The 13,799-nt window shown below is 35.5% G+C and overlaps 2 protein-coding genes across 2 annotated transcripts; one reads left to right on the top strand and one right to left on the bottom strand.

The window, feature by feature from the left end:
- Positions 1–1,217: 1,217 nt before the first annotated feature.
- Positions 1,218–9,217, top strand: LOC114403040 (probable serine/threonine-protein kinase At1g54610). The gene is made up of 7 exons (XM_028365753.1): positions 1,218–1,902; positions 5,775–6,056; positions 6,141–6,458; positions 6,637–6,858; positions 7,244–7,338; positions 8,038–8,137; positions 8,640–9,217. The coding sequence occupies exons 1-7, from the start codon at positions 1,465–1,467 to the stop codon at positions 8,985–8,987; spliced, it is 1,803 nt and encodes a 600-aa protein (XP_028221554.1). The 5' UTR covers positions 1,218–1,464; the 3' UTR covers positions 8,988–9,217.
- A 1,821-nt stretch (positions 9,218–11,038) lies between these two features.
- On the bottom strand, positions 11,039–11,908 carry LOC114402261. Its single transcript, XM_028364771.1, has one exon. The coding sequence runs from the start codon at positions 11,613–11,615 to the stop codon at positions 11,355–11,357; it is 261 nt and encodes an 86-aa protein (XP_028220572.1). The 5' UTR covers positions 11,616–11,908; the 3' UTR covers positions 11,039–11,354.
- Between the last annotated feature and the right edge of the window lie 1,891 nt (positions 11,909–13,799).

Here is a 13,799-nt window from a genome sequence, read left to right as displayed (position 1 = left end):
ATAATGAAATTTTATATTTTGATAGGCTTCTTAGGTGATACCAATTTATATCTAAAACATCAAAAGAATCTATCTAAATTGATTAAACAATATGTATAAATACTTCTAAAACTTCTAAAATCCTTAAATTCAATTCCTACATATAAAAAAATTATGTCCAAAACACGAATAACTTTAATGTTTTATTTTGGATGTTGTGAAAGGAGGGAAGTAGATGAAAGTTGTAAACAAAAAAATATGGTGAAAAAAAGTCATTCAATGATGTCAGTAATTTTTTATATTTAAATTGAAATAAATACTTATGTTTTTTAAATGATATTTAATGAAATCATTATTCAAAACATTATGATGTTATTTTCTTTTGTCAACCCCACCTATGTGTGATGATAGATGTTCATTTAGAAAAATCTTAAACATTGGAAAATATATTTCGATTGGATCCTTTTTTAGTTTAAAGGAAAGAATTAAATATGGGTAAAATAGAGTTTATGACAATTTATGTATAATATTCAATCAATTAAGTTAAATCTCATTAGATAAGTGATATAAGTTGTATAAAATGATGTAAATTTGATAGTTTTTATTGTAAAATATTTAATATATTAATAAGTTTGATAAATTATTATTAATAATTTTTTTAATATAATTTAATTTAAAAGATAAAAAAATATATAAATTTTTTAATAGAATAATATTCTAATAAAATTAAATTAAATTGAATCACCTATATTTTTTAAGCTTAATTTGATCACGAAAAATCGAATCACACTCAACCACAAATACATCTGAGACTTTTATATTCATTTTATTTTTCACCTTACTCCGTTTCTTATTTTTGTCAACACTCTTTTTCATTCCCCCCGGGGGTCAAAGGTACCTTATAATCACATTACATGAAATTTAAACTCCAATATGATGTTAGCATAGATATAAGGAATCTTCTTGAATATGATGTTAGCATAGATATAAGGAATCTTCTTGGGTATCCGAATACTGAGAAGGTTGCGGCCGTGGGACCCAAGAAAAGAATAAAAGATCTAACATATGTGCCAGAGACAGAACACTCACTCAACCAACAAATCATAATAATTTGTGGTTTTTAATCAAAATAGTTTAATTCAAATTCAGATTCAGATACTAACATTAGATATAAAATAAATGATATTTGGAAGAAAAATATTTTACGTTTACTAGGAAAAAGTCAAGGCTCCAAAAAAACCACTCATATCTCTCTTGGTGTCTGTGACACTCCATGTCTGCCATTGATCTTCTCACTTGCAACTTTCAAGTTTCACCCTTTCCCATTGTTTTTGCCTGTGTGACTGTGAGTGAGAGTACCCACAGCAACATTCAAAATGTGCCGTCCATGGTCGGCTTCTCCCATTATTCTTTCTCTCTTTCTATCTTCTCCTTTTCCTTGGAGCTGCAGCATCCATAGTCCATAGAAACTGAACACCCGTTATTATGGGCTGTGTTCAGGCCAAGCCATTGGATTTGGAAGAAGGTCCAGAATACAGGACCCTAGACAGGTTGAAGTTGGATAATGGCTGTGTGCCAAGTACCGACTTTGTTGCTCATAGAAGATCCACCGGTCAAAGACATCATGAACCTAATAAGGAGTATGAAAGGCTGCATCAGAGAAGAGAACAACCCAGAAAGCAAACTAATGAACTTATTGAGTCTGGTGTTGCCAATGCTGAAGGGCTTCATCATAAGGGCAAGGTGGTTGGAAGACAGGGGAGGAGAGTCACACGTCGTGATGATAAGAACTTGGCAAACCAGTGTTGCTTTGAGGATGATATGGTTGATGGGTGGCCAAAGTGGTTGGTTGATAATGTTCCTACACAAGTGTTGGCTGGCTTGGTTCCCAGGAGTGCTGAATCCTACAAAATGATTGATAAGGTTGTCTTTGTTTCTTAGTTCTGTTCTGTGTAGGTTTTAAATTATCATATGGATTGGACAAGGCTAGGATATGAATATGATAAAGGGTTGTGGAGAATTCTTTTTGGATCACCATGGCTTTAGTACAGAGTATCATCAGCGTTAATGACTAATCTGAGTTGTGGCGAATTCCAAGTACAAATATGTTTTTATAAAATTTCTCATACAAAATTACTTGGTTATATATTCGGTGCATAGTCCATCAATATGCCATATCGTGTTTGAAAAATATTTGGAACATTTTTCGTGATGTTGCATCAGTGTGTTCTGTTCTGCAATTTATATTTTTCTCTCCTTGAATCTTAGCCGGTCCCAAGCCCGGATAAAAAGAGAGGGTTGTGTTAGGCTTTCGACAGCCAACGTAAAACTTTGTCGAATCTCTACGACATGGATCAATTACGTAATAATGTGAATGCTAGGTCGTTGCCCGGAAGCAACGCGCTGTATGGCTCGAGTACAGTGTCAAAAGAGCAAGGGCCGCTGCAACGCCGCCCGGATGTAGTGAAAAGTAAGCAAGGGTTCCCACATTTTCATGAACGGGTGTGGGTAAAGAAGCTAATTCATGACAGAAGGATTCGCTTTGGTACATGGAATATAGGCACACTTACTGGAAAATCTATGGAAATAGTGGATGTTATGGTGAGGAGGAAGATCAATTTTATGTGCCTACAAGAAACTAAGTGGACAGGTGAAAAAACGAAAGAATTAGACAACTCGGGATTTAAGCTGTGGTATACGGGAAAAATCATATCAAGAAATGGGGTAGGGATTATTGTGGACAAGGAGTGGAAGAAGGATGTCGTGGATGTAAGAAGAGTAGGAGATCGTATCATAGCCTTAAAATTGGTAGTGGGACAAGACACCTTTAATGTTATTAGTGGGTACGCACCTCAGGTTGGGTTAGCAGAACACTTTAAGGTAAAATTTTGGGAGGATCTAGAAGGGGTACTTCAGGATATACCCCAAGGAGAGAAAGTTTTCCTAGGAGGGGATCTCAATGGACATGTAGGTAGCGTGGCTAGAGGTTTTGAGGGGGTGCATGGGGGTTTTGGCCTAGGGGAGATGAATGGGGAGGGTAAATCCATCTTGGAGTTTTCGGAGGCTTTGGATCTTTCTATAGCCAATACATGGTTTAAGAAAAAAGAGGAACATCTTATCACTTACAAAAGTGGAGGGACATGTTCTCAGATAGATTTCTTCCTTATCAGGAAGTCTGATAGAAAGTATTGCTTGAACTGTAAAGTTATCCCGGGAGAGAGCTTGACTACCCAACATAGAGTTTTGGTTATGGATGTAAGAATTAGAGATAGGGCAAAGAGAAGAAGTCCTATGGTAGCACCAAGGATCAAATGGTGGCACTTGAAGGGTGAGAAACAAGGAATCTTCCAATAAAAGATATGGGAGGGATGGTGTGGACAATCACAAGGAAGTGCAAATGATATGTGGAACAAGATGTCCCAAGAGATTATTAAAGTGGCTAAAGAGACGTTGGGTGAATCTAGAGGTTTTGGACCTAGGGGTAAAGAATCGTGGTGGTGGAATGAAAGTGTTCAGAGCAAAGTTAGAGTAAAAAAGGAGTGTTTCAAGGAGTGGTCTAGGTGTAGAAATTCTGAAACTTGGGATAAGTATAAGATAGCTAGAAATGAAACCAAAAAGTCGGTGAGTGAGGCAAGAGCCCAAGCTTTTGACGGACTATACCAAGCTCTAGGCACCAGGGACGGAGAAAGATCTATATATAGGCTTGCTAAGGGTAGAGAGAGGAAGACTAGAGATTTGGATCAAGTAAAGTGTGTTAAGGATGAAGAAGGCAAAGTCTTAGTGCATGAAAAAGATATCAAGGAAAGGTGGAAGGTGTATTTCCACAACTTATTTAATGATGGATATGGATATGACTCTAGCAGTCTAGACACAAGAGAAGAGGACCGGAACTATAAGTACTATCGTCGGATTCAGAAACAGGAAGTAAAGGAAGCGTTGAAAAGAATGAGTAACGGTAAGGCGGTGGGGCCAGACAACATACCTATTGAAGTGTGGAAAACTCTTGGAGATAGAGGTCTTGAGTGACTCACCAAACTCTATAATGAAATTATGAGATCAAAACGCATGCCGGAGGAATGGAGGAGAAGCACGTTAGTGCCAATCTATAAGAACAAAGGGGATATACAAAATTGTGCAAATTATAGGGGAATCAAGCTCATGAGTCATACCATGAAATTATGGGAAAGAGTGATCGAACGGAGATTAAGAAAGGAGACTCAAGTTACTGAGAATCAATTTGGTTTCATGCCGGGAAGGTCGACCATGGAAGCGACTTATTTATTACGGCGGGTGATGGAGCAATATCGCATGGACCAACAAGACTTGCACTTGATTTTTATTGACTTGGAGAAAGCGTATGATAGAGTGCCTAGAGAGATTTTGTGGAAAGCTCTAGAGAAGAAAGGGGTTAGGGTTGCATATATTCGAGCTATCCAAGATATGTATGATAGGGTATCGACTAGTGTTAGGACACAGGGTGGAGAGTCAGACGATTTTCCCATCACAATTGGTTTGCATCAAGGGTCAACCCTTAGCCCCTACCTTTTTACCTTAATTCTGGATGTCCTCACGGAACAAATCCAAGAGATAGCGCCGAGATGCATGCTTTTTGCAGATGACATAGTCCTCCTTGGAGAGTCGAGGGAGGAGTTGAATGAGAGGTTGGAAACTTGGAGACGAGCTCTAGAAACACATGGCTTTCGCCTAAGCAGAAGCAAATCGGAGTATATGAAATGTAAGTTCAACAAAAGAAGGAGGGTTTCTAACTCAGAGGTGAAAATAGGAGACCATATTATCCCTCAAGTCACACGGTTTAAATATCTTGGGTTTGTAATACAGTATGATGGAGAAATTGAAGGGGATGTGAATCATCGCATTCAAGCAGGATGGATGAAATGGAGAAAAACATCGGGGGTGTTATGTGATGCAAAGGTACCGATCAAGCTAAAGGGAAAGTTTTATCGGACTGCGGTAAGACCGGCGATTTTGTACGGAACAGAATGTTGGGCGGTCAAGAGTCAACATGAGAATAAAGTAGGTGTAGCGGAGATGAGGATGTTGCGGTGGATGTGTGGTAAGACTCGACAGGATAAAATTAGAAACGAAGCTATTAGAGAGAGGGTTGGAGTAGCGCCTATTGTAGAGAAGATGGTGGAAAATAGACTTAGGTAGTTTGGGCATGTAGAGAGAAGACCGGTAGACTCTGTAGTGAGGAGAGTAGACCAGATGGAGAGAAGGCAAACAATTCGAGGCAGAGGAAGACCCAAAAAGACTATAAGAGAGGTTATCAAAAAGGATCTCGAACTTAATGATTTGGATAGAAGTATGGTACTTGATAGAACATTATGACGGAAGTTGATCCATGTAGCCAACCCCACCTAGTGGGATAAGGCGTTGTTGTTGTTGTTGTTGAATCTAAGGAGTTCCAAAGTTATCTACCCTTGCATTGAGAATTGGTTATTTGAATTAGGCGATTATTGTTTGCAATGTAAGGTGCAAGACAGTTCTATTGTTTGTGCAGTGCATGATCGTTTTCAAAGCATTATTAATCATAACCTTAATAGTATGTACTATGTTTGATATATTATGAAAACTTCAAGCATTCATGTAATCATGGTATTGATTTCTATCTATATTAAAAAAGTTATGGTTTCATAATTATTGACAATCTACTATGCAAGTTTTGTTAAATGTATAGATTATTTTTGGCAACCAAAACTGAAGGGCTATTCTAACTGATAATGGCAGGAGGGAGCAAGCTAATTTACCTAGCTTATGTTATTTACGTTTTGCAGGTAGGACAAGGAACCTACAGCAATGTTTATAAAGCTCTGGATCAAGAAACAGGAGAAATTGTGGCCCTGAAGAAGGTTAAATTCAATACATCAGAGCCTGAAAGCATTAAGTTTATGGCAAGAGAAATTATGATATTACAGAGACTGGATCATCCCAATGTATTAAAACTCATAGGATTAGCCACTTCACGAATGCAATACAGTATATATCTAGTTTTTGACTTCATGCAAACAGATTTGGCAGTTATTGCTCGTCCTGAAGAGAGACTAACTGAACCACAGGTTAAAAGATTCTCTTTGATGCTTTGGTCATTTTAGCATTTGGATCCCTTTATTCTCCTTAATGATCTTAAAAAGTGGATGTAGGTCAAGTGCTATATGCATCAATTTCTTTCAGGTCTTCAGCATTGCCATGACAGGGGAATTCTGCATCGAGATATAAAGGGGTCAAACCTTTTGATTGACAAAAATAGGATGCTTAAGATTGCAGATTTTGGTCTAGCCAATTTTTATGGACCAGAGCGTCACCAGCCTCTCACAAGCCGGGTTGTGACACTATGGTACAGAGCTCCTGAGTTATTGTTAGGTGACACAGAGTATGGAGTTGGTGTTGATCTATGGAGTGCTGGATGTCTCCTGGCAGAAATGTTTAAAGGAATTCCAATCATGCCTGGCAGAAATGAGGTGATGAAGATAATGACTGGCTTTTTATCTTTTTAAGTATTTTTGGCTATTTGTGAAATTCTTTTATATTTTGAATTGTGTTTTATTTCTGCTCTATATAATTTTGTGTTATGCTGTCTGCATATCTTACTGAATACAATTTTCTAGATCCGCTAATCATGAAATTCCATGCTTCCAGATTGAGCAGCTTCATAAAATTTTCCGGCTATGTGGTACACCATCAGAGGAGTATTGGAGAAAATTGAAACTTTCTACAACTTTTAGACCTCCAAAGTCTTATAGACCTAGCCTTGTAGAAACCTTAAAGAATCTCCCTCCATCTTCTTTAGGTCTTTTGTGCACTTTGCTCGCTTTGGATCCTGCATTCCGTGGCAGTGCATCTAAAGCTCTTAAAAATCAGGTTAGTAAAGAGTAAAGACAACAATGGCTACTCCTGACTTAAGTTATTCTGACTTTGAACCATTACACTACACAGTCAACATTACTTTTCCATAAGATTGAATTTTTTTCCAGTTGCAATTGTTGGCTACGAATTTGCAATTTCCAGTTGCCAATTAATAGAATACATATCTTATACATGCACATGTGTATTCTCGTTCTTGTGTGCTAATGGTTTAACAACCTTACGCATTTTGATTTGACTAATCATTTTCATGATGAGAAGTCACACACAAACATGTGCAATAACATTAAGTTCAGCATGCAATTCCTAAAGAACAGCTACGAAATAATTACATGCCTAAATTACTCCAAAATTCCCACATACAAGTGTCTTTTGCATGCAGTTTTTCATTACAAGCCCATTGGCATGTGACCTCTCTGGTCTGCCTGTTATCGTCAGCGAGGATGATGAATTTGTTCAAGCCAATGAACAGATCAAGTAAGTTGTTTTTAGCTATTAAGGCTTTGAGAATGGCTTCAGTCAACTTGTTACCCATGTACATATCCTTATTTTCATAGCATATATGATAGCAATTAATGGTACATCTCTTATTGTCATAGTCAGAGTTGTACCATATGGGTTATTCTGTTTTCGGAATTTAGCTGACTATTGTTTCATTGAAGCAGTATATTGTTGCAACTAGTTGACTAAAGGATCCTTCTGTCAATTATCTATGGCATGATGTTTTTTCATCTTTTATCATGAGAGTCATTTGCCCATCTGTGTTGCCGTCAATAAAGTAATTCTATTTGAATTTTCCAGAAGTTGAATGCAAGACAACGCCAAATTCATTTCTGTATATCCTTTTTGTACAAGAGAGTGGAGATTTTAGGCAACATATTCTGATGAGAGTAACTTCTATAACCCTTCTCTTGCCCCCAAAATGGACAGCTTGATTCACAGTTCATACAGAAGTTGTTACTTGTTTCATTCCCCATATTGGTATTTGTGCTTGGGTTGGGTGATTCTGACATATGTTTATGCTACAGAATTTTCTTCAACATGCGGCATAGAACAATTAATCCAGATACATTTGTTCTAGTGTGATAATTATATAAAATATTAACTGACTAAAAGATTTAAATTCTTAATTTCAGTACTGGGAAAAATATCTTATTGCTTTGCTAATATTTACAGGTACATGAACTCTAAAATCAGGCGTTCTCGTACATATATGGAGCGTCGCAAGAATTCAACATCTAAGAGCCCATTAGAACATACTGTATCTTCTAAGGAGGTATTAAACATTGTGCTTTAGGACATACTATGACTAATGACAAATTGAAATTGCCCACTCATGCTTGATGCGGTTAGATTCAATTTTTTGTTTTGTCCACCTTGAGATAGAACCAAGACTTCCCTGTTACGTTTCCTTCTATTTGGTTTCCCAATAGCTGTGGTTGTGTTGACTAGTTTCTCATTATGCCAGAGAAAGTGTTTGCTTGGAACACCTTTTGAGGTTAACATATATATTTGGTCCACGCTTGTTACAGTTGGAATATTGTTCACAGTAGACCACATGATAAAATAAAGCTGGTGCTATGTCTCCATGGACACAACAATACCAAAAAGAAAAAGAGAAATACATCAATAATTTAAAACTACAAATATTTTACTTTGTTCTATGTATATGTTGATGTTTATTCATGCTTTCTTTTTGTTATCATTTGGTTATGTAAATGTATTACAAATAATTTAATGTACGTTTTTTGATGTATTGGATTCACATATTATTTCAGGAATTGACAAGGAATGCTAAACCTGAAACTTTTGTTCCAACTGAAGACATGGATAGCACAAGTAGTACCTCATCTAGTGTAAACCCAGGAGAGGCTAAGGATCAATCACCTTTTTTTCTATCTCCATTTGGAGCTTTAGATCAAAAGCTATCTCCAAAAACCCATCACCATGTTAATGGTGGTGAAAAAAACGTCAAGAACCTTCCTCCATTACCCAAGTCAAAACCAAACGCTAGCAAGAAAGATGAAAGCAAACACAGACCTGACCACTTTTTCAGGTCAGCTTCCACCATAGAATTTAGATACTTAAAAAGGGAGGAACGTTTACTCTTGGAAATTGATGATTAGGCTATACGAGATTATGTAAAGGCCAATATGGTTATTTTTATTTTAGTATTTGATGTATTCTGAAAAGCTCTACACATTCTTTGCACTCTTGGTGTGTTCTGATTTGTCAACCCACTCTCCTAACATCTTGATTCTTCTGTTCAATAAGCATCAGCCCAAGTTGCATGCTTGTCCAAATCTCTTTGATTAGATTGTAAATGAACTTTACGATTGAATTATACATTCATTTCCTTGGCATAACTTCATGCACATGGTTCAATTCCAAGATTTGAGCATCGAATAATTGATACCATATTTGATACTCTATACAGTTATCTCTTATTGCTCATTCACTTCATATCTTCTTCGTATACACACATCTCAAAAATACTTTTCTAACACTAAAGGGGACAGCAAAATTTTTGTACAACTATAGTGGTTGTTGTCCCTTTAATTTTGGAAAAGAAATTTTTTTTTTATAGGTGTGTATAGGAAAGAGATGAAAGTGAAAGATAGACATAATCGTATAAATTGTCAAATATAATGTCAATTATTTGATGTTTAAATGATAAAATTATTACGGAAAAAATAATATTGCTTGCTACACACATTTTGGTTCTTATGTTCAGGTGGGACTAACTATAATAAGTTGTTAGCAAGGATCAACTAATGTAACTGCAAGTGATGTGTACATAGCATTATTCTCATAGAAAATAAATAATCATTAACGGAAGAATTAAAGATCTAAATATTTTGTTTAATTATTTCGGGAAGAAACTTGCACTAAATTGTTCAATCTTTTGCCTCTGCTTTTTTATACAATCTGTAATGGAATTTGTCAAAGTTTCACGTAATTAGTCACCAAATTGTCAATTCGGAAGAACGAAGAAAACAATGAATGTAGAGCTAGAGACATAAAATTGGCTTTGGAACTTGTAATTGATCATTTTCCAGTGTTATCAATAATTAAATTAAGTATTTGCTTATTCATATCATTGTCAAGCCTAGGAAATTTTAGTTGTCCACATCATTCATGACGAACTGTGGGTTAAGGTGTCACATTCCATGATAGCCTAGTCTAAATCTCTATAATCCTTCCTACTTGTTTGTTTTAATCCTTTGCCGTTTTCTGTTTCATGATCAATTGATTGAAAGAGTTCAGTCATTGAATTTGGACTCGCGGATTTTAAGATATGCAGAGAAAATAGACTACAACGTGTAAGGAACCGTTGAGTGTTAATCACTGGCTTTAGAGTATCTTTCCTGGGACTGTTTAAAAATAAATTGTTGAATAATGAGTTGGAGGGTTAAAGTTGTTAATATGAAACAAAGAGATGATTATATTAAAGAGAGAGAATTTACTTATACAAATAAATGTTACATATTGAATATGGGACTGACACATGTAAATTTGGGTTATGGAGAGAAACTATTCAACTCTTTAATCACAGGGTTTTTTAGAACCATGCGTCTTGTGTTGAGTATTGAAACTCCAATGATCAAATCCAACTACAAATATGCAAATTGTAACGGGCATGTTTACCTTCGTTTCTTAGGCAAGTTTGGCTTGAATGAAAGGAAAAAATTTAGATTAGCCTTTTGAGAATATTTCAGTGGGAGATCAAGTTAAATTAGGCAGATCCAAGTTAGACTTGTCTGCTTCTTGAAAAAGTCAACAATAGAAATTGAAGCCCATAAAATACTGTTTAGATTGCAGATATTGGAACTTGATAAGTACCATCACAAAACTTTTGACAAGGAATTAAGAATTTATGTATATGTCTTGGTAAAAGTGAATGATAAATCTAAGTTGTCTCTTATATCATGTGAAGTAACGAATGTTTGAAGTTACTTTATTAGCTGTATTTAGCCATGCCTAAAAAATTAGCCAAAAAGAAAAGCTATAAACAATTAATAAAGTAGCTAGACCTCAAATATCAAGTTTCTAGAATATGATATAAAGGAAAGATTCATTGTTAAAAATTATAAAGTAGAAAACTATATTAAGATTTCTACTATTTCAGATCATTGAATGAGAAGTTAAGACAGCAGAGCACACATCCAAAAAGAAATGGACTAAACATAAGAATTAGAGTTTATTACTAATCACAATTTTCAGAAACATTTTTGAATTCTTGCATGTTTGATACAAAGCATGCTAGTTTGCTGCTCTCCCTCTTACCAAAAACCAGCCAAGAAACCCTTGTTTGCAGAACATATACATATTCCAACCCAGCTAGTCCTCTCATCATTTTTTTATGCATAACATCTTACCTCACAAATACACCACTGCAACATTTTCCTTTATAAAGGCCTTACCTTCAAAGTTGATATTACTGAACACATGCTAGCCCCATGGCAAGCAACTCTTATGTTTGGTCATATAGTTCACACACCATAGCGAATGTCACTGAACTTGTTCTTGATCCACTTGAAGCTGTTTCTGACACTTGTTTTAAGCTTTCCCTCCACTGTCAACACATTATAGGCCTTGATTCTCTTCTTTCTCTTGAGTTCTGGATCACTTGATGCAGAAAACCCATTTCCCTTCTGGTTTGGCCCATTGAAATTGTATGAGTTGGATCTTTCACTGAACCCAAATTCAGTGTAAGAGCAGGAGTATTCAGGGAATGACTTGCTTTTCTCCATGACCAAATCCACCAAGTTTGAGAAAGAAAACCTTCTCTTTGATCTCTCAGAGCATGAAACAGGAAATATTTGTATTACATAAGCAAAAATGGGACAAGCTGGTTGAGGGTTTTTAGAGAGAGAAGGGTTACATCAACATCATGATCCTGTGTGGTGGCACCCCATGTGTGGTGTTGGATAGTGCCCTTTTGAGCTTTGAGAATCATGAGGGTCATTGGTAGTGTGGGAAGTGGGGCACACTTGTAGAAATAGGAGATGCCACCATCTACACTAGTGATGACACAATATGAATTCTCATGGCCACCCTTTATAGTGGGGGGTCCCAAGTTGGTTGTTTTTATTTAGTTTTTGATATGAGATAAGGCACTAGGGCTGTGCCTTTGAACAAATGCTGAATTGCCATTTGCATGCTATGATACATTCACATTTATATTGTTTGGTCGTGCAGAACTTCTTGTGTCCCAACCATTTCCTAATGAAAAGAAAATGGGATTCACCTCGCTCTCTCTCTCTTTATGTCAAAATCACTGGTTTAGTGCTCTGTGGGGCCATGGACTTTCTTTCATGCAGATCAAAGATTGAAAAGATTATCTTCATCCGTTTGCTTTAAGTGAGAAATTATCTAATGCAATTATGATCTGCTATATATGGTTGACCAAAATAAGTATCATTTTTTGTTGCACAAATGCGACAAAACCATCTGTGTTCCACATTTTCTGATCAAATTTTTCGTGAATAAATCCGTTTCATTCGAAACTGTCCACTAAATCTTATCCAACCTAACAAATTTTTTACACAATAATTGTGGGGGTCGCATGGTTGTGCTATCACATATCAAGTTGCATGCTCAAACCTTAACTTTCATCAATAAATTCAACTTAATATAATGTTATAAAAATACAAAAGAGAAATCAGAGTGTCTTGTATGACTTAATTAGTGTAGACTTGTAGTGATTGCAGAAGTTAGAAACATGAAAATTAAAGACTTGGATACATGTAGACCCACATGTGTTATGGTATGGGTACCAAATCAACTGGCCTATAAAAGCTTTGGTTCTCCCTATTGTTATAGACTACAAAATATATTAATAGCATCCAAATGAATCACTTGGCCGATTTGGTCCATTTAGCAATATATCAGCATCTTCATGAATCTTCTCAAGTTGAAAATAAGAAAAAGAATGCAAAAAATAAATGCAAATGGTAAAGAAAAAAAAGTATCAATATAGTCTGAATTTTTTAAGAATAAGCATCTTATGAATTTGCTGTCTGGAATCCAAAAGTAGAAAACCTTGCAAGCCTCGACCAAAAAATATGTTGAAAAGGGACCTTGCTTATTTCTGAATACGGTCATGGTTCAATTGGTGGATCGCAGAAGGTTTATGTTCCCCCTCAGACAATGAATATTCTAAATGTTCTGCCTCTGATTTTTCACTTCATATACTGGGGATAAAATCCACTACTTTACATATAAGCACTCTGTTATATATTATTGTTGACACATATTAAGATTGCCTAGTCAATATTAAATATTTTTTAAAACAACGAATACTAAAAAATTACAAATCGAACGTGTCCATTAGTTTGGCTTCTTTTATGATTTAGTTAAACTATATTTTTGCAATAAAAATTATATTAAAATATATGACGACTTAAACATTATTAATTTTAAATTTAAACATTCAAATCGTTTCTATTACGTACTATTTTCCAATTATGATGTCAAATAATGATATAGTCTGTTGTGGTAAATAATTATACTTCGGAGCAAATTTTTACAATAATTAATGAAGCTTAAGTCATTTCTTAAAGATATAGTCATTCGTATGATTGGAGGACTTGAAGAGTGTAATTTTATTTTGAAAAAATAGTACTGTCAGTTGAAGACTGTTTTTCACGAAGAAGCAACACCTGGAAGCATGAGTAATACGTTCACAAACTTTATATTTTAGTATTTTAATTGAAAGAGGAACGATAGCTCTTAGTAATTACTTTTATGAAATCCTTCACGAAAAAGGCACGGCACTCATTCCATGGGAAGTTGGGAACAATATTAAATATTAATTCGCAGGGTTGCAAATCATGGGTAGGTGAGAGGGAAAAATAAAAATAAAGTAAAAAAAAACTGAATCACATGACACTTAAAATTCGTAAACCCATTCGTGTTAAAATTTTCAATATTAT

This window comes from Glycine soja, chromosome 20 (genome assembly GCF_004193775.1).
Source record: "Glycine soja cultivar W05 chromosome 20, ASM419377v2, whole genome shotgun sequence".
Taxonomy (NCBI): domain Eukaryota; kingdom Viridiplantae; phylum Streptophyta; class Magnoliopsida; order Fabales; family Fabaceae; genus Glycine; species Glycine soja.
Note: the sequence above shows the minus strand (reverse complement) of the source record. Positions and strands in the feature narration are given on the sequence as shown.

What these genes read in the sequence shown, in the direction of transcription:
- LOC114403040 (XM_028365753.1), top strand. Translation starts at nt 1,465, where the DNA reads ATGGGCTGTGTTCAGGCCAAGCCATTGGATTTGGAAGAAGGTCCAGAA. An exon ending in CCTACAAAATGATTGATAAG is followed by an intron (nt 1,903 to 5,774) that starts GTTGTCTTTGTT and finishes TACGTTTTGCAG; the next exon opens with GTAGGACAAGGAACCTACAG. An exon ending in AGAGACTAACTGAACCACAG is followed by an intron (nt 6,057 to 6,140) that starts GTTAAAAGATTC and finishes AAGTGGATGTAG; the next exon opens with GTCAAGTGCTATATGCATCA.
- LOC114402261 (XM_028364771.1), bottom strand. Translation starts at nt 11,615, where the DNA reads ATGGAGAAAAGCAAGTCATTCCCTGAATACTCCTGCTCTTACACTGAA.